The 21,237-nt window shown below is 40.7% G+C and overlaps 1 protein-coding gene across 1 annotated transcript in view; it reads left to right on the forward strand.

Annotated features, from left to right (window-relative positions):
* LOC118336517 (NIPA-like protein 2) overlaps positions 1–21,171 on the forward strand; it is a 22,326-nt gene extending 1,155 nt beyond the window's left edge. Inside the window, exons 2-11 of the mRNA XM_035673179.1 lie at positions 8,045–8,113; positions 9,134–9,302; positions 14,480–14,539; positions 15,319–15,440; positions 17,482–17,578; positions 17,869–18,004; positions 18,282–18,370; positions 20,179–20,242; positions 20,329–20,426; positions 20,609–21,171. Of these exons, the coding sequence (XP_035529072.1) occupies positions 8,045–8,113; positions 9,134–9,302; positions 14,480–14,539; positions 15,319–15,440; positions 17,482–17,578; positions 17,869–18,004; positions 18,282–18,370; positions 20,179–20,242; positions 20,329–20,426; positions 20,609–20,715 (1,011 nt within the window). The 3' untranslated portion in view covers positions 20,716–21,171. The remainder of the gene's footprint in view (positions 1–8,044; positions 8,114–9,133; positions 9,303–14,479; positions 14,540–15,318; positions 15,441–17,481; positions 17,579–17,868; positions 18,005–18,281; positions 18,371–20,178; positions 20,243–20,328; positions 20,427–20,608) is intronic.
* The last annotated feature ends 66 nt before the right edge of the window (positions 21,172–21,237 follow it).

The following is a 21,237-nucleotide window of genomic DNA, read 5'->3' on the forward strand; positions in this document are numbered from 1 at the left end:
TCGCATTTTAACTGCCTCCCAGAGTGGAAACTGTTTGCACTGGTGCGACTGAAAATGTTGATTTTAAAGGAGTGCACCAAGGTTTTGAGAGATTGTCCCATTGGTTGGCTCCTCCTGTTATAAAATCCTCATTGAAGCATCTCTAAATGTTGTTAAGTCTGAGTTTTCTGAGAGTTATTTGTTGCAGGTGGTAAAGTTTGTGTAGAATTTTCTTCAAGAGCTACTGTACGACTAAAGACTACATTGCCAGTTTCCATGGGAGGTGAAGAAGGTGGGGGATGGAAGACTAAAAATAGCTGGTTAGCTAAAATACTTCTGCAACAAAGTTGGCTATATCACTGTGCTGAGTTAATAATTCTTCTTCTGGTAGCAGACATTGCAGTCAGTCTGCCTGCCTGTCTGTCTGTCTGTCTGTCTGTCCATCACTTTGGTCCGGAGCAGCGACTGGCTCTGTGTAAGCGGATATTCACAGCCCCCAAAGGATTAATATAAATATCCCTGATAGTACTTAATGTGCCATCATTGAGCCAAAATAAATATATTGGACACAAGATATTCATAAAATGACATAATCAGACAACACTTTGCTGTATAATTCACTTGCTTTTGCATTCTTGCTTCCAAGGCAATAAACCATTTTGATTTTAATGACATCATTGCCCTTCTTCCTATTAGTCCTGCTAGTTGTAGAGTAGAAAAAATGTGAGTATGCTGTCCATCTTGTCCAAGACCTCTGTATTATTGAATGTACATTAAACAATTCAATTGTGACCTTGCTCGCAGTCTGCTCACAGCCTTTGTTCAGTCAGGCAGTAGTTTATGGGTGGCAGTGGCAATCATCATTTTTGTGATCGTGTTCCTAGCATATTAGCATATTTTCATATAATCGAACATACATAACAGAATTTATACAGTTAGGATACCAACATATATAGTCTTTCTCCATCTTCCTCTGTCGCTCATCTGAGCTGACCATCTCTGAGCTGACACTCCTCTCACCCATGCCTCTTCTGTACCCACCACCTCTGAGCAGAAAGTGAAGGGCTTCATCCAGAGATCAGCCCATCCGAGGGAGGGACAGATCCCCATTGTCAGTGGGCACAAAGGGCCATGCTGTCTATCTGTCTGTCTGTCTGTGGGTCAGTGTCCTAGTGAGGAGGAGGAGGAGGATCAGTGCTGTCAGTCACTCCGTCAGCTTCTGTTGCTTCAGCTGTAGTTTAGACTTAGGCTCGCTGTTAGCAGCTCAACATGCTTTGCAGATGGGTGCAAGTCTTGGTGATCCAGTGATCATAGTTTGCTTTGTGCAAGTACACGCTTGTGAAAATTGCTTGTTACAAGGGTTGTGTGTGTGTAATGTTACATGTGCCTGCATGTATGAGGATGATAAATGTCCTTACAAGGTCAGATGGATGAAGGGTACAGTAGGTAAAACAGGATGCCCACAAGTATATGTGTGTGTGTGTGTGTGTGTGTTTGTATTCAGAGCAGATTCTGATGCTTAGTCCAATCCTATTTTAATTTGTTCATGCCTTATGTAAAGTTTGTACCTTGAGGGTGAAAAACTTCCACTCAGAAATGACTAGAAACTCAAATTGACCTTATCTCTTATCACATTCATGTAATGGAATTTACACAATACACTGATTTAATTTAAAAGATACACAAGTTGCCGCCACAAGACAGCGGACAGAAAAGGTCTAGTGAAGAAAATTTGACACGTCCTTGATTGTGCCTTGATGAGGAACGTGCTCAGGCATTTTTGCTGACTTTTGTTGATACTGTTTACTGATATTCAAACTCGCTCGACTGCTGCAGTTGGACTCCTGTTTGAGTTTTGAGTGTTGAGTAAAAGAACACCAGGATATTTCTTTGATCTATTGCCTAGTTTTTTCACAATCAGTATCCGTGTCAGGTTAAAGAATCCAATTACCCTCTCCAATTCTCACAGTAATTTTGCTGTTTCTTGTTAAGACTCTGGCAGGAGCGTTTAAAATTAACCATGCTGTTCGGAGCCTGTATCGTTGTTTGCCAGTTAAGTTGTCAGTTCTTAAGTGTCAAATGTTCTCTCTGGTGACATTTTGTTCAACGGAATCCCACCTTTTGTAACAAATTAATTACATTTAGACAAAGCTAAAAGAAAGCTGCAGTATAATCAGCTTTCTTATGGTGTGACTGGCCTGGAACAACCCTACAATTATAGTCTGTGCAAACTGGGCAAATGTAGATGCAGCAGTGGAAGAAGTAAGTAAAAGTTCTGCGTTCAAGTTTTACTTCATTAGAAATGAAAGTAGTAGTAAGCTGTACTTAAACACACTACAAGGAGTTTTTAACTGATTATGAAACAGTCTCAATATAATACTGATGCCTCTATGTGGCCTACATAAACAAACAGGGCCATCAACGAGAAGACCGGCTGTTTCTATATAGTTATTCTTAATGCCTGCACCAGGTCAGATTTAGTCAGATTCCCCTTCAAATCAATGAAACAAGGTGGTGAAAACACTACCGCTTTTGTCCACAGGCCAGAATCAACACAAAATGAAAGTTCCTTGTAGCTGCTTTAAAGTATCAAAGGTAAAAGTAGTCATAACTGAATGGCCCCAGTCCATTCAGAGGGTTTCTTTAATAACATTTTGAGATCCTGAAGTGCAGAATGAAAGGACTAGAAAGGGTTCAGGTCCAGTTCAGTACAGAGGCATTTATGTAAGTGCTGTTGGTCCCTTGTATTGTAAACAAAAACGAGAAATAAAGAATAAGACTTTTAAAAAAGCACTAAGCAGCAGTCTATTTCCTGAGAGTAAAAATCCCATTTTAACCACTGTTTTTTACCCCTGCCTTTCTGTGGACAAAGGGTATAACACAGTGTCTTCTATGAAAAGGTTCATAGGGGTTTGTGTGAAGACAGCGTTTTGGTACAGTTTTAGTTGCTGTGATATCACTTCAACCTCTGTAACACAGAGAAAGATCAAAACATTAAAACCCAGGATCCATTAATTAATGTCCCAACTGAACTTATGGACAGACCAAAATATGTGGGAATGATAAGAGCACTGGGTCCTAGTTAATGCCTAATGAGATACAATCCTACAGAAGGAGGAGAATGTAGATCAAGCTGGTCAACTTTGTAGTTTCACCTCTCTATGGGGCTCCAGCCATACCTTTACCTATACCATACATAGTACTCTTAAATAGATGTAATAATACATTTTATTATTTATAGAGCACTTTTCATGGTACTCAGACACTTCACATAAGTTAAACATACATAGGAATACAAATGTACTGGGGAAGAAGTATAAAGTATAAATGTTTGAAATAGTTTCAAAGTAAATGTTACTTTCCACCACTGCAAAGATAAAGAGGCCTTGTCTTGTAATATTTCCCATGCAGCTCCTGCACAGTGAAGTTTAAAAGCAGAAAAATGTTCAGCTATGTAAAACATCAATGGTGAAATCCGAAATAGCAAAAACACAAGTACAGTGCAACACAGGGAGCTTTGAGGTGTGAAGTCTCTTGCTGTCCTTGAGTAAAGTGTGTAATGTTTGCTAAGTAAGCCCGACAAGCTAAAGGCACTCCCAGCATACCGGCCTCGCCTGCCTCCACCGCTTTGTTTGCTCTTCCTGTGACAGGAAAACTCTCTCTCTCTCTCTCTCTCTCTCGATCTCCCTCACTCTCGTTCTCCCGCTTCCTCTCTCTCTTTCCCACACTCTCTCTCGTGTGGATTTGTCTCCCTCGATGGGTAGAGCATTAAGCTCCCGCTGTCTGGGTGAGGTGCTTGATTCCCGCTGTGGCCGCTGCAAGCTGCAAATGCATGCACTCTCTCTCTTAGACAACAAACGAACAAAACTAAAAGAATAACCATTTACTGTTATTAGATTCAATTTCACTTTGCTTGGCAAGCCGAATCTAACGTAAATTAATCCAATAAAAGGTGAGATGAAACCCTCCTCACACTTCAAATTGCTACATCTCCTGTGTGAAGTCTGTGGAATAAACTATCCTCAGGCTGTACATCCACCACCTTGTACTCTTAACACACAGTCAAACACCTCGTTCTGCCACCTGGCCTCTCTCAGTATCAACCCAGCCTCCTGATGTGCTCAGTAACAGCGAAGCAGTGGGCAACTTACACTCTGTCCTGTAAAGCTCGACGAGGTTATTGATCTTAGTTTAGCAAACAGAGCACAGCTGGCCTGAATGGGTGACGCCGTCTGTCTGATCATGAATTACCACAGAGCTGCAGTCATCCCTTATGCAGTCAGCCAACCACATTCCCTCTCTGTCCGTCTGCTGCAGCATTTGACGATGGAGTCTATTATTGCACACACGCAAACACACACTCTTTACCTTGATGTCATATCAGTTCCCTAGGAATCTCATCATCGGGCTGCCCATCTGCTCCCCACCCCCTACTCCTAAATCCTACCTCTGATACGCTGAAATCATCTCACACACACACATATAGACAAACACACACACACACACACACACACACACACAGTGGAGTCTTAATCCTGTTTACCTCTGGTGTGGTATCATCCTAGCTGTAGGTGTTTTACAGGTCAGTGGACTCATCAGACTTAGTGTCAAGGTGAATGTGGCGCAGAGGGTGAAGAGAAGCTAGAGACGGGCTGTGAAATAGAGGAGTAAGACTGGAGTGTGTGTGGTGGTTTTGAATTTAAAATCACCCAGAAATCCACTTGGCTTAAATTCTTTATCAGGCTAGCGAGGAGATGATGAGTTGTGTTATGCAATAAAGAGGGTACAACACAAGTGGTTTTGCTTTAAAGTGGGCTGTTGGGTGGAATTATGTTGTGCGATGATCAGATGAGTCAAAAGTAATTGAAACTGGGCTGTAGGTTTTAGGGAAAGCGGCAGCTAAGTCTTTCCTCATTTCTTCACCTCTACTGTGTGCTTAGAAGTGAGGATCAGACTTGTGTTTCTGGTCTTCTGGTGCACAGACCACAGATCTTGTGGATGTGTTACATCATCGTATCATCAAACAGGTGACTGTGAAAGTGTATTCCCGTCATGTTGAGAAATGTAAACAATCAATCCCTTGAGTGATTTTGTCAGTTTTGACTGATATGAATGTTGATTGATATACCTATATTTTAGGTCTCACTTAGGTCTCAATGTGTGTGTATGACATGTTGACAGTGAAGAATGACTCCACATTCAACCATAATTAAACTCCAAACTGAGATGCAAATATGGAACTCAGTCACTGTCATAGTATGTTTTCTGGGCAATATTGGACAATATATCATTGGGTAACCCGTCTGCCCATCTTGTGTTGTATTTAATGTTGTATGAAACAAGTCACTTTATGTATTTGTTTTATTTGGATTTTTTGTGGCATTAATTTTGGCCACACAATGTGCCTCGTTCTTAAAAGGACAATATCAGTTGGCATACAGACAATCATGATCCGCAGAGGATCAATCTGTAGATTTTTATAATCCTTGACTTTTCCTAGCACCATCAGACGGACATTTCTGGTTCTGAGTGAAACATCTCAACAACTATTGAATGGATTGCCATCAGATTTGGTACACGCATTAATGTCTCCCTCAGGATGAATTTTAATAGTTTTAGGGATCCCATTAAATTCCATCATCAGGTAAAATTGTCCATTACTTGTACCTGTAAAACTGACATTCCCAGAAACCCCATTTTATCTGCTAAACATCAGCATGTTAACATTTTCATTGTGAGCATGTTAGCATGCTGACATTAGCATTTAGCTCGAAGAACCACCGTGCAGTTTCACAGAGCTTGGCATGGCTGTAGACTCTTAGTCTTATCTAAACAGAAATTAATTTATGGAATTGATCAAGCAATCAGTGTTGTTAGTGCTATACATTGATGATAAGTTACATAAATATCAGACATACGCCGTTAATGGCAGCAGCTTGGAGACCCTGGAGGTCTTGAGGAGGTGCAGATCTTAATTTGTCTCCAGTGAAAATATACAATTGTTGGTACACTGAGTATTGTATTGAGTGTACACAAGATTATTACACAGTTTGTAAGTCTAAAGAAATACCTGATGGTTTGTGAAGATTAGTGTAAAGCAACAGTTCTGCAGCTGGGATGTGAGATCTTTGATGTTCAGTCTCAGACACTGTTATATAATTAAAACAAAGGTTACTAAACTGTGTTCATCCTCATTTTGTCTGGCGTATGCTCTGTATGCTTCACTGTATTCTCTGAGGCAGAAGGAGCAGATGGTTATGGCTTTTTTGCTTGTCCAGAGAGTGGGCTTTGTTCCTTAGTTAACCTGTAATGACAGCTCCGTCCCCTCGGTGCAAGAGATGCGTCATATTTCTACTGAGGATGTCTCATAATGTGCTCTGACACAGCGATGGACGACCTCTGGATTGTGCGATAGCAATCAGCTGTTCTGTTTGGAGACCAGAGGAATTAATTTACACTTCTTTCATTCTGCCAGCCTTGGCCTACAGTGCTGTTATCTCATTGTCAACAATATCAGATGGATATTATTGACAATAACCCACTGCCTGTGTTATCTTGCAGAATGGACCACTGAACCTGAACATTGACTCTCTCTCATCACTTTTATTTTTTTAATCTAGTGTTGCTGTCCTCTTTACATATTTTTCTCCCTCTCATTTTCCAGCTTACTCCTCTCTCTTGCTTTGTCTCCTATTCCTTTGTTTTAGCTCCCATCACTGTATATCCCTTCCCTATTTTATCTCCATCCTCCATATCTCCCATAATGCTCTTTCAAGGGATGAATACTTGGATGTGCTTGGCTGCTGTTACTTCTCTTACAGTGATTGAGTTTCTTTCTTTAGGTTTTCATCATTCGTGTTCCACCCCCACTGGGCTGCGCTTTCATTTCTTTGTAAACTTTGTCCGCCCACAGCAACCAGTGTGTTTATGACCTAAAATTGAATTTCCTCTTGGCAATAATTTTCCAAGCATATGGGGGAAAGTAGCCCGGAGTATTCTTGAAGCACTTAAAGCAAATGGATCATGTTTCTCCTTCCATCGCTTTAACACCAATTATGCAATCCTACTGAGAGTTGGCTACAAAAAAGATGTGCGTTTTATCTTTTCCTCGTATATGAAGGACCTTATGATATTGTGTAATTTTTTAAACGCATCAAAAAAATAATAAGAGTCTCATGATACAAGGCATATTTGGATGGCAACAATTTCACAAATTGTGTAATACACCATGATACCATCAAATCTTGATATTGTCTGAGACATCATACTGTGAAAATATCACAGCGTTACAACCTTTGCTGATCCCTTATACTTCCATATAGCAGCCTCATCAGGTCAAAAGTGTGATTTTTCGAATACTTTGGTTATTGACCAAAACTACTGACATTCCCATTAGGGCTGTGTATTGGCAAGAATCTGGTGATACAATATGAATCATGACCCAGGGGTTATTTTTTTATATTTTTTTTATACACCCCTAATTCCCATCAACCTCAGCTGTACAGACCTGTGTAGTACTGCTAGTTAGGAAATGTTAGCATTTAGCTGTTTCTAAGTACAGCCTCACAGAGCCACTAGCGTGGCTGTAGTCTTGTTATAATTTGCTGCTGTTATCAACTTCTACCAACAATTCATTGTCTGAGTTCAATTCCCAAAACCTTTACTATGTGTCATGGCCAGGGGTGTTTGTGAGTATCAAGGTGTGTACCAGCCTGCATCCAGACCTTTTGTGAGGTGTCGTATATCGTGGGAATGTTAAGAGGCTGAGGGAGTGTTTGTGTTTTTGCCTGTGTGGTAAATATCTGTGTTTATGTCTGTTACTTTTAACTGGATGTGTGAAGTAACCCTAGAAGCCTCTGTTGCAGGAGCACACACACACACACATACACGCTAATGCTTTTGAACAGAGCACCAATGGAACATCGCTCTTTGTGGTTGTCATGGAAATGACAGATGTGACAGCTGGAGGGAAGACGTGCAGAGCCCATTATGGGATGTTTGGAGTTGTTGTGTGACAAGTGGAGCGTCACCTAATCTTGTGTCTGTTTACTGTTTGTTCCCACAGACCTATCTCCTGGGAATCATAATCTCCATATGTGGGAATGTCCTCATCAGCATTTCACTCAACATACAGGTAGGAACCGCTGGAATCCAGCTGTACAGCAGACACTCGGCACGCAGCAGGCACCTAATGCCTGCAAAGACTCATTAGTGAGACTGCCTTTCTTCTGACAGTTTGCTCTGTCTTTAGCAGACTCTTTATGTGTTCGTAAGGATTTTAGTGAACGTACACATAGGTTGTGACTGTTCACAGCGGGCATTGTGCAGCAGACAGAAGAGATTTTGTATTTCATGCTAATGAAGCCTATTTGTATTACAATTCTTAGAAGTCAATGTTTAAAGCAAATCTATTTAATTGAATGTAATGATTAGCAATAATCAGTTCGCTTATAATGTGTACTTGATGCCTTATCGGCACTATTTCAAGTTAAGTGTTTGCAATTGTTTTTGAGCTGCATGCTCTTAAATAATCAAACCAAGTCATTTAGAGAGTAAATGTAATTCATTAATTTCAAGCCTACACCCTCTATAGCCTCTACTAGACTGACAGGCTTTAGAGGCTGTGTTGTTTTTTTTCCACTGCATGATTTAGATAATACCAAAGTAACGTCGCTGCTCAATTACACGCTGTGTAGCAAATGCAAAAACTCTTTTGATGCAGGTGCAGAGACTGTGGTGTTTGTGGCAGCGGCAGGGTGTGTATGACAGGTCGAGAGGGCGTGACAGCTTGAACTAAATGTGAAAAAGTTCTGGGAAAGGCTGATAGCCGTTGTTTATTAGGCAGCGTAAGCTTGCAAAGATAGAATTGTTAATGATTATGAAGTATACATTTGTGTTTTGCCTTGTACAACTTCCCACCTCATTGATTTACTTAATTGGTGTCATGTCTCTTCTGAGATGAAATGCTAATCAGCAGAGGGTGTTATGGTTTAGTCTCTGTAATGCTGTAGCATCTCTTAAATTGCACCTTGTGTTTCAAGTCTTACATACAGTATTGTCTGTGTGGTGTATCTTTGAGTTTGTAGCTCTCCAGTTATTAGATCCACTCAATCTGACTAATGCCTCAGGCTCCTGTTCCCTCTCTTCCTGACAGAAATATGCCCACGTCCGTCAAGCTCAGCGTGGCTCCAAACCCTACTACACCTCTGGGATGTGGTGGTGTGGTGTGGCTCTCATGGGTGTCGGGGAGCTGGGGAACTTTGCTGCCTATGGCTTTGCCCCAGCATCACTCATAGCCCCGCTGGGCTGTGTGTCTGTCATAGGTATGTGCAGCCTTTTTTTTTACCCTCATACATTATCCATGCATGGAGGCAGGAGGAAAGGTTGCTTCCTTGGGGAACAACAGGAATTGTTGCCATGTGAAGTTCTTTTTCTGAACGGCTGACAGGTTTTACGGCTGTGAGTGACATACCAGTACCATAGTAGTACCAGTATCTACTGTTTACTGGAAAATTTGAGAAAAAAATCATAAAAAGATAAAATATTAGGACAAATTTAACCAAAGAGGTCAAGCTTGTGCCAATAGGACTGCAAGAAGACCACTAAAGATTATACACCTAAAATGTTAAGTTCTGTTGTATATCACTTTAAATGTCCTGATTATGTTGGCAGCTGAAACTGAACTCAGATCAAGTGATCATCCGTGAATTAAATGTCCAGTGTGTAACATTTAGGAGGATCTACTGGCAGAAATTGAATATAAAATGCATAAGTATGTTTTCCTTGAAAATAAGAATGTTTTAGTTACCTTAGAATGAGTTTTATATTCACACATGCAAAAGATTATTATTATATATAATTGTTAAGATTATTTCTGACATTTTTAAATTGATTTTAAAACGGTCCACCTGGCAAAATCTTTGCTAAGGTGCTAGAAGTGAAGATATCATCGCACTTCGATCCATGCAATATAACACTTTATTTAGCAACCTTTCAATATGACCTTCATCAGAGCATCTCTAGACCTAAAGGTGTAGAGAGCTGGCATCCAAAAGTTTTAAACTGCAACAATGCTTCTGTTCTTCTTTGGTGTATCTCTGCTCTTACGTGTTTTAAATATCAGTGCATTTTAACAGCATCTTGTTCAAATACCAGGACATGCAAATGGACTGCATTAATGAAGTTCTGTATCTACAGTAGTAGTACTGTTATTTCCATCCTGTGTATCACGACTACACATCTACCTACACTGGCAAGGCCGATAGGTCTTCATTTCATTCAGTGGAGTCTCTCACGCTTACAAATGTGCTTTAAAAAGAAACGTCCAACTGTTGCTTTATGCTGTTGCTTTTGAGAATAAATTAAAACCGAGACCTTGTGATCACAGCGGGTCAGTGTGTAGGTGCATGTGTTATTTTTGACTATTCTTCCAATTTTTATCCAGCACTGGAGCCAGAAGGTGAATATGTGCATTTTCATGCTTCAAATTTTATGGGTGATTCAGGAAGTCGAATTACTTGGGACATTATAAACCAACATCCCACTATAGACATGATCATTTTTACAGCTCACTGTGTGAACTAAAGCTGTCATGAACTAGGCCAGATTCATTAGCCAATCAAAACAAAGCCTGCCCGGTTGCTACAGCTGGCAGCTGGCTCAGTGCAAACACTCTACTTTACCTCAGGTTAAATATTGAACAGGTTCACTTCTTACCTCCCGCCACCCATCACTCACCACGCTGGAGGTGGTGGTGAGTCATGGATATTAATGACAGCTATTACCCTGACGCTTCCAACGATTTTCCTATAGTCACGTCTCATAAGTGGATGAATGGTTTAAATAAAGCACTGAAGGAAACCACAAATCTTGTTAAGAAGGCTGCGCCTCTTGTTCATTGTAGTCGTGTATGGTGTACTTGCTTCAGTGAGCAATTACTTGATAAAACGCTTTAACCACAATAACAGGACTAAAGCATGATACTCGAATGAGAGCAGTGACCTCTCAGAGCTTTGTCAGTGTGTGTAACGTTGACATGATAGCTCTCTTTGAAGTCACAGGTATTAACAATTACATTTTACTGTCATTGTTATCCCTATAAAAACATTGCTAGACACTAGTGTTGCATTGGTGTGTGCATGAATAATATGCAGCTGAAGAGCGTCTTGAAGAATTAATGAAGTCAGAGATGAAGAGGTGAAAGGAGAGGAAGATGTCTGCAGCCGTGACACGGTCTGTCCTCCTTAGAGCGAGCAAGAGGAGCTGAGGGGGGAATGTGCAGGTTGCTGTCTGCCATCGTGACTCCTCCTCTCACCTCTTACTGACTCACACTGTATGCAAATGTGCAAACGCACACACACAGGCACACACACAGGCACACACAAATGCGTACTAACTTGTGTGTGTAAAAACACCCAGTCTAGTGGAATTTTTTTTTTGACCAGAGATTGCTACCACTCACACACACACACAACACACACACACTGCTCCTGTTGCGCTGTTGTGCATACTAAGAGCTGCGTGGGGGGGATGGGGAGGGGGCAGTGGGAGGCCTTGGGTGAGTAAACAAGAGGGAGGCAAGTATTTGGCATGGGTGTAGGAGAGGAGAAAGGAGGTTGGATGCTGAGAGGAGAAGATGATGAGGTGAGAGGAAGCCAGGCGAAGGAGAGGAGAGAATGAATTAAATAAGACAACAGGCAGAGATGTGTACGGAGTGGAAAGCAGAAGCAGAGGAGGAGAGGGACGAGATCGGGAGAGCTGATGATGCTGCTGTCATCCGCTTTTCCCTGCATGTCACACTGGCACTCTGATGCTCCATGGAGAGCAATTACCACTGTCCCCATCCACAGAGCCCACCAGTCTCTATTAGGAATGACAGCATCATCCCCAAATGCTGTTGTATGGAGCAGAGCATCAGCTCCCTCCGTCAGATACCATGTCATCACATGCAAAAGAGACGGGAGGTTGGCATGGTGAAAATAAACAGAAAACTGATTCACACACTGCATCAGCATCGCTCACAGATGTCAGATCTGCAGCACTGTACCATTGACTAAGATGTGTTGTTTAGCACTGTGTGGAGCAGTCAGATTGTATCAGTTCCAACAGATCTTTGGCTTTAATTGAGACATGTACATTGGAAAATCAAGGTATCATTACAAAGTTATGTTTGTCATTCAGACCTTTGATTTTTATAAGCTAATCTGTTATGTTATAAAACTCTATATACAGAATCTATATATTACAACATTTGTCAAGAGTTTCTGAAAGCCAGTCTTAATACACTGTTTTTTATACAGAACAACCTTATAATATTTTTTGTCATTTGTGACACTGTGAACATACAATATGTGCAATGTGGCAACAGTTCTTACATTTGGGCTTCTCTGGGAGATGACGGCTCAACTTTCGCTGCTTTCATCCGTACATGTCAGATACGGGTGGTGAAAGAGTGTTTGACATGGTGTGTTTTCCCACAGGGAAGTTCCCATCAGCACACATCTGAGAGAGAGCATGTAGAGGGGCAGTACTGATCTAAAGCACACACACACAAACTCACACACATCCCTCCGTAAACACACAGGAGCAGTGACAGAACTGTGTACCCCAGAGGTTCCTGTTGCCACATTTTTTCATTTTATCAAGCCGTGTGAATCGCACTTTGTATGGAGTTGCTATGGTTACTTGTTAGATCCAGCTGGTCCCAGAGGCAAAGAAGGAGTCCTAAATGTGTATGCTAACATGCTCGCAGTATGAAATATTTAACAACCCCCTGTTTCATCAGAATACCAACGAGGGCCTTTATAAACTTCCAATTTGTCCCTGCGGCGTTACGCACACCCGTACCTTGTTTCAGCATAATTTTGTTTAGCCACTGAGCATACCTGCATGGAAAATTCTTAATTTAACTTGAATCTTTATGTTTTTTGTTTATAGTAAAGCTTTTCATGGCTTGGCTTTATTAGTGTTGCCTAAAATTGACCCTCAGGTGGAAACGTTTGCTAATAAAACTGCAATTGTGCTGTACAGTCAGTCAACATCCATGAGAACCCCCGCATGACATGCTGTGTGTCTGACATATTGAGCTGTTTATGCTCTGCAGCTAATCTCCTTATGATGGTGGCAGAGCCTGTACACAAACTCAAACTGCCTGTCTGTCTGTTTTTCAGTATTTTGCAGCAATTTGTCCATTCAATTAGTCTGCCTCTGTCTCCGTGCCATCACCTGTACGCCCGGCTGGCTGGCAGTGGCTCACTGCAGTTGTGCCCAAAATCTCGCCACAAACACAGCTGGCTCTGCTGAAATAATGGCAGAAAAGGATGTAAAATTAGGCACTCAATAGTGTTGTTAAGTGCTGAGGACCTCCAACACAGCAGCCACAGTGTATTATATAAGCTGACCTCCTCACTGTGACAGGCTGCTGTCACTTGCATGTCTATTTGCCTCCCTGTCAGTCTGTCCACTGCCTGTTTGTCTGCTAGTTTGTTTTTCTGTCTCAGGCAGTTAGTCCGCCTGTGTGGCCATCCATCTGTGTATCTGCTTGTTTATCTGCATGTCTGTGCGTCTGCATGCATATCTGCCTGTCTCGCTATCATACAGCCAAATGCTGTATGTTTATTCAGTTCGGTGCATATCCCGGGGAAACATTAAGAAGACTAATCTGAGGCTTAGCTCGTGTGAAACTGATTGCATTTTCAGCGTCGCAGTTTCTGACAATGATATTGATGAATGGGGAGGTGAAGAATGTGCCATGGAATAGCATCTTGCTGTAATTTGATGCTGGTGTTATGAAGTCCTAATGAGTTCCATTTATCTAAGCGAGGTGACAGATTTTATCAGGCTGATCAATATAAACATGTCAAGTAATGTGTGTTCATCATGTGTGCATGTATCTGATCATGTGGACATGCATTTATATGGTAAAGTGTGCATGACTGAGTGCTTGTGTGTATATGTAACTGCATATCATTTGTGTATATATACAATATACACATATATATGTATATATGTATGTATGAGAAATCAGTGATATTCTCACATTGCATGCTGCACAGTAAAATCTGTTTACTCCTCTTCCAGTTACAGTATACATGTATATAATAGTGTAGTTTGTTTGCAACACTATTGATTAAATAATTGGTATTTTAATCAAGCCAATATTCAAGCAAGTATATGACCTTGCTTGTGATCAAACTGACTTGTATCAAAAAAACAATCAATTCAAAATATGAGGTTACAGAAAATGGCTGAACACCAATTATGCTTTTATCGTCCAGGGACAAGCTTTGATTGTTGTGTTGTTATGTGATAAACAGCAGAGAGCAAGCTGATTTTAATCTACAACGTAAATTATTTGGTGTCTAGAGTGTTAAACTGATTTAAACGAACTACAGTGTGAGTATAAAACTGTGTTCAAGTTCCGATTATACTGTACTTGACTGCTTGGTAACTGGCGTGTTATTGGCGGTTAAACTAACAGGAATATATTTTCACTTCCCAGCCAGCGCTGTCATATCTATGGTATTCCTCAAGGAGACGGTGCGCGCCTCTGACATTGTTGGTAAGCACACTCGAGGATCATAGCACTTGAGGACATGCAGTACGTGCTCTCTCAGTTTGACTTAAGAAGTACCATCTTAGATTTCAGATATATCAAAGTGACTTCATAGATTAGATCAGTGTGAGAGGAAACAGTTCACCTTGACTGAGATAGAAATCAAATATTTAATCCTCTAGTTAAAAAGTCTAATGGCTGTGTGTTGCTGCCAGTGGAAAGAAAATGCACAATCTGTTCAACAGACCCATCCTATTTTATTGTTTCATGAAAAGCTATTATGTTTCATAACAATGTGTAGAGCCTGCTGCTGAATTACATGATTGTGATGGCCGTCACAATGACGATCATTGCAGCTGCTAGATTGAAAATTAATATCAGCGCCACACAGGCCTGCATAGTGTTGGTTTACTAGATAAATCATCAGCAATTTTTTTGCCACTTTTGCTATTGTATTGTTGCAACTGCAGAGAGACATTATCAGCCACATGTTGGAAACATTTAATTGCATGAATGTTTTATTTATAAAGGGAGGAAATCACTGAAAACAAGCTGTTGTTAAGCAGTGCCCCATTTGCAAAGGCTTATACAAACCAACAACAGATGTAAAATGTAAAAGGTAATAGTTAAAATGACAAAGAATACATGAAAATAAAACTAAAGTTACATTAAGCGTGTTGTTTCATTGAGTAAGGTAAATGTCAAAGTCAATGGATCTGTTAAACCAATATGAAAAAAGCTTTTCACTACAGTCTCACCACTCTGCTCTCTTTCTCTCTTCATAGGTGGCACCCTGGCGATAACAGGAACGTATCTCCTGGTGACCTTTGCCCCCCACAATACCACTCACATCACAGCCCATCTGGTCCAGTACTATGCCGTCAGCTGGCACTTCCTGCTTTACTTTGTACGTGACCCTTTATAACTCTCCTGCCTGAGATCAGTACGTGTGAGCTTGTTGTCTGGGAGCTGCTGTTTGTATGCCCAAATGGGTTACAGTATATTTTAGTGTACTTTTAGCAGCACACCACTGAAATGTCCTCAAACCAGTCGCTGTGTACCTAGCAACCTTTAGACGGGGACCACTCTCAAGGGTTAATTAAATTATAAATTTTTTATTAATCCACTGTCAAAGAAAAGTCCAGTTGATGAACAACCTGACCTCTGAGGATGAATCAATTAATCCTTGGACCCATAAAAGATCCCCTCTTCTTCTTGTTCTTCTGGCCCACATGGAGCGTCCTGTTTTTGCGCTCAGTATTAATAAAATACTGCCCCCACCTCATGGTCTGCAAGTGCATTAACACTCACCCATGCTCTCCTATTGCAGTATCACTCCAGGCGAGGGTGGCATAAACATAGCCCGTTACCATAGCGACAGTTCTGGTACAGAGCTGAAACAAAGTGTTTTCCTCCAAACCTACTCATCACAAAAAATGTAAATGTTGGCTCCAAATGTTAACGCCAGTCTTGGTCGAAAAACACCTTCGATGTTTTTTAAAGGAAGATTTCTGCAGCAGAAGGTCACATCCTGCTGCTTTTCCATTGATGCCTGTGTTCCCGTGATAGCAGCAGCAGAGAGAGGGAGCTCTGTATTTTCCGGCTTTCAGGTTAAACTTCTCTTGTGGAAACACTGTGCTTTGTTCAATTCAAGAGTGAGGAGTAAAGAGAGAGAGAGGCAGTATTTTTTGCTAGAAAGTGTGACACTTTCTATCTGTTCTTCAGGAAGCTGTGGATCTGTAGCCTACTGCACTTTGTATATGTATATATATTTTTTATTTTAAACAGTTTTTACCTCTATAAATTATGCAAAATCACCTCTAAAAATAATCCTTCTACGAAGCGTACAGTGATTTTACTGAGACTGTCAGAGAGTTGTTGATTCAACTTGTTATTTTGTCATGGCACCAAATCTCTCCAAAATCCTGAATATTCCCTTTTACTGTTTGTGGAACAACCGATTATCTGCACATAATCCTTCAAACCAGGCACAGATGAATCTAAAAGGATAACAGCTAGCGGCTCATCAGGGGTGCTAGCCAGTGGTGTAAACAGTGAATGTGTGCCCTGGGTAGCAGTGCCATCATTATTCACCGCGCAGCATTTCTCTCAACCATAATTCCACATTCCGCTCTCGAGTCTAGCTCTCTCTGCTGAACCAATGCAAACACACTCGGGGAAGAAAATAGCAGCTATTGGAGGAAAAACAAAAGAGAAAATGTTCAAGCTCATATTAGGAAAATACAGATGGATGGATAGACAGACAGATGTTTTCAAATTGAGATAGCCTTGCTGCCTCTGGCTGCAGTGATTGATGGTGTGTAAAAGGGTATGCTGTTTTCCATTCCTGGCAATGCATTGTGAATACTCATCAGCCTGCGGAGGAACAGCCTCCAACAGTATGGGATTAACTGATTAATCAGAGGGAAATGAAATATCTGTCACTGTCTTCTCATTATTTCCAGAGGTCAAATGATTTCATCTGAAGGGACTATTAAACAGTTCTGGTGTGTGTAGCATTAAATGGTGTTTCTTGCAAATGACCCAGGTCTTTCTAAATCCATTTCCAAAAATCATGAAATGAACCCTCTATTTAACATATTTATAGAGACACGGAGGATTTTGAGACATTTAAAGGTCAGCTTGCCCTTTTTCCCTCAATTCTACTTCTGTACTCCGTCCATTAGAGCTGTGTGGTGTTATATCAGAGGTCCTTGAACAGCTGAATGCTATTGGACTCACAAGGACAGCCCTGGGCCCTTCTCATTAAAGACCAGCAATTCATTTCATTTTTCTGCCGCGGTCATTTGTTTCAATTAAAGCACACCACTCACTGCCTGCACACAGCACTTTCTTATATAGATAAAATGGTCTGTAAAAGTACAGTTCAAGTGCAAAGTTTGAGGAAACAGAATCTGCATTAACAATTTTGATCTTTCTCTCAACAGTTTATAGAGACCATCATCTTTTGCATCCTGCTCTATCTGTACAAGAGGAGGAATGTGAAGCATATCGTCATTGTGATGCTGCTGGTGGCCCTGCTCGGTATGAACAAATGGAAGCTGCCTGATTGAGGGCAGAGGTTATGGATTAAACCATTTTGGGGAGTCAGAGGTTGCTTTGTTGCCTGGCTACCAAAAATGGGCCCTTGCTCCGTTATCATTTCAGTTAAGAGCCGCGTAGAGCACGATGGAAGAAAATAATTCACCAAAACTCACAAGGAGGCAATTAACTACCCCCACGAATCAGCATGAGCCAATGAGGAAGTTCTTTATAGCTACAAGTTGTACAACTAAGTGAAGCTGAAGTGTTGTGTTGCTTGTGTGTTGCTGCAGCTTCTCTGACAGTCATCTCAGTCAAAGCTGTGTCAGGGATGATCACAGAGTCAATAAAAGGACAGCTGCAGCTCATCTACCCCATCTTCTACGTCATGCTTGTCGTCATGATCGTCTCCTGCGCCTTCCAGATCAAGTTAGTCAAGGTTTTCTCTCTCTCTCTACTTCTGTGTACCTTCTTTTTTTCTCTTTCAGCCTGTTTTTGATTGCTCAAATCCCACAGGCTAGATGCAATTTTGGCTTTCCAGTTCCTGAACATACTGAGGAAAATAACACATTGGACATGGTGACATTGTACCTGCAGCACACCTACTGTATCATGATGGATGAATAGGCCTCTAAATATTGTCTCTATAACCAAGGTCATTATATTCACTGCACATCTCAATTATTCTTTTCTTCCCTTGCTACAGATTTCTCAATCAGGCAATGAAAATGTTTGATGCCACAGAGGTGGTTCCTATCAACTTTGTGTTTTTCACCGCAAGTGCCATTGTTGCAGGTATGTCAGCCATAAAGCTGTCACTCTCTGTGGGTTTTACTCACTGCCTTCTGCTTTCCTGTTAAAATGATAGGATAGTCTCATGAAAACACCAAAATAAACAATGAATTGATCCAGTACTTCCTGTGTAGCCTGATATAGAGAATTCTGTGCCCTACAGGTCCAAAACTTATTAAAAACACATCACTGAGCCACACTGTGAACTGGGTGACACTATGTTCCTTTATAGCTACTGTAGTTTATTTTAAGTCAATCCCACATACACTGTCTGGGTGCCACATATACTCACTAGCAAAAAAAATCTATAGCTCCAAACTGTCCCAAACAAATATATAATTCATTCATTCATTCATTCATGCTGAAAATTACCGAGTCAACAACAATGCTAGCAGAAACAGCGATGCCTTGAGCTAAATGCTAAGATCAGCATGCTAACGTGTCAATGCCTACATGCTGATTTTTGTTAAGCATCCTAATATTTGCTAATTGACATTATCTGTCTCATGTACTGTGAGGATATAGTGGAAGTTTCAGCAAATATGACTAAAGCACACGAACAGGGCAGGGAAGGCAGAAGGTATTGCAATACAAACGTATTATTAGATTTGGTCTTTTCATTTCATTTTTGGCAGAAAGAAAAAAACTGCCTCATCAGCAATAATTCTATGGAGGATATTCTTTCAAACTCTTTTTTTAGTAGGAAACACTTTTTCTGATGATGATGTGCTCCAAAGCTCACTGCAGTAGTTGAAATCGATTCATGAAGCAACACAGTGGAACATAATACACAGTCAAGATGGTGATTCACTCCTGTATCTGTGAACCACTTAGGAGTCCTTGTTCAGCAAAAGCCCCACACTATTTATAGCATGTGTATTCTACCAGGTCAGGTCTATATTATCCTGTCAGTAATAGTGCCTTTTGTTCAATCTGAAAAAATCAAGACAGGGCTTCTCAAAACCTTTTTGTCTTGAGGTAAAAAATACACCCTAAACACTTGATGATTTAAACCCATTTTTGACAATGGACCTTACATTACCAAATCCATGTTCTTGTTTGTTATTCTTCTACCACTGGTGACGTGACGTCATTTGAAGCTATTTCAAGTGCCGCTTCAGTGGAGTGTAAAAGCAGAAAATGTTCCAGCAGTCCAAAACATCAACAGTATTCATCTACTTTTGGTGTCAGTCTGTTAGAACAGAAGAACATCAGCCTCTTTCCACCACTTTGCACTGATGTCCCATAATCACACAGGGAGCCATCCATCATAGAGGAGGGAGCACCACAAGGCATGTGGTGATTTGAGTTTCTCTCACCTTTTTCTGAGAATCTCCTGCTCTGATATTGCTCTTAGTATTATTATTGCTCTCTCCACCTACACACATAACCCACAATTGACTGCATTGAACAACAATTTGCTGATGTATTATATCTGGGGGTGGACCTTTCCTTTACGATTAGCTTTGTTACACATTGAAGAAAATTACCGTTTTTTTCAGAAGACTGGTGGAGTGAAGCAAGCATGTGATCACATAAAAGTGAAGACAACACGCAGTTTCAATAGTCTTAAGTTTGCCTATTGGAAAGGTCACTGAGAGGAATTTGTTTTGTTTTTTTACTGGATACTCAGAGGGTTAGTCATGATCCTGGACATTTTCTGTGTTGCTACTTATCTAAAACTATATATAAAAAACTATTTTCTCTCCTCATCCAAGTATAATGTGTGCTCAGGATTTGCAGGGCTGTGTTTCACAAACAAAGCATTTGAGATAATTAAATCTATTTTAATGTGATTTTTCATTTTGCAGGGATAGTATTCTACCAGGAATTTGAAGGCTTGGCTTTACTGAACATTTTTATGTTTCTTTTTGGGTAAGTATTGACACACCAGTAATTGCAGCTTAAAATGTGGTATTTACTGTACGATGGTATCACTCCTCCCTGAAACTCTTTTCCAGTTGCGTTCTGTCTTTCCTTGGAGTTTTCCTGATAGCCCGAAACAGGCCAAAAATAAAGCAGCAAGATCGTAATTTTATCGCAATGGATAGGATTCCTGGTGAGTTTTTTTGATCAACTCTAATACAATATAGTGCTGACCTATTTGTAAGTATGGTGTATTGATTAGCTGGCAGTGACAGTATGAATGTGGTGGCAGTGACCCTGGATTTATCTGACTGCTGGTGTCTGCAGCCCTGGCAGCAGGGTCCATCTAATGAGCTCTGCTGTCCGTGTTCATAGGGAGAAGCCACACAGACAAAGTGCAGCCCGAGGCAAAGACTCCGACATACGGATCACTGGCAGCCAAACTCATGTGCAACAGAGCCGGCCAAACAGATGATACATAGGACCTGCTCCATCTGTTGGGACTGTAATTGTGAGGATTTGTCTGTACACGCTTCTTCCTGGGTACTTCAGTAATATCTTTATTTATAGAATTAAAATTGTGGGCACCAATTCAAACCAGTGCCAGCTGAGCGGCAGTATTGGTGGCCATATTGGTCTTATAACGTCAAGTATCTCTTTCAATATCAGTGTTTCTCTGGAGTTAACAGTACTTTCAGCAGGGTTGCCAGGAATAACTGATGAGGAAAAACTGACTATAAATGAGATGAAAAAACCTCAGGATCACAGTGCAAGCCCAAAATGCCAGACTTGCGACAACATTTAATAAAAAAAAAAAAAAACAACAGTCCAGTAGCTCACTGTGACAAATACTTTCCTATATAACATATGTATATTGTTAATGAATTCAGTAAATTAGTGTTTGTGTGATCCGTTGTCAATAAACAGACAAAATCTGATGTTTTAACAGTCTTTTTTTTTTTTTTTAGTCTTTAAAGAGTTGTCATACAGGAAAATAAGTGCAC

Source organism: Morone saxatilis, unplaced genomic scaffold (assembly GCF_004916995.1).
Source record: "Morone saxatilis isolate NCDOM2014 unplaced genomic scaffold, NCSU_SB_2.0 Contig24, whole genome shotgun sequence".
NCBI lineage: Eukaryota > Metazoa > Chordata > Actinopteri > Moronidae > Morone > Morone saxatilis.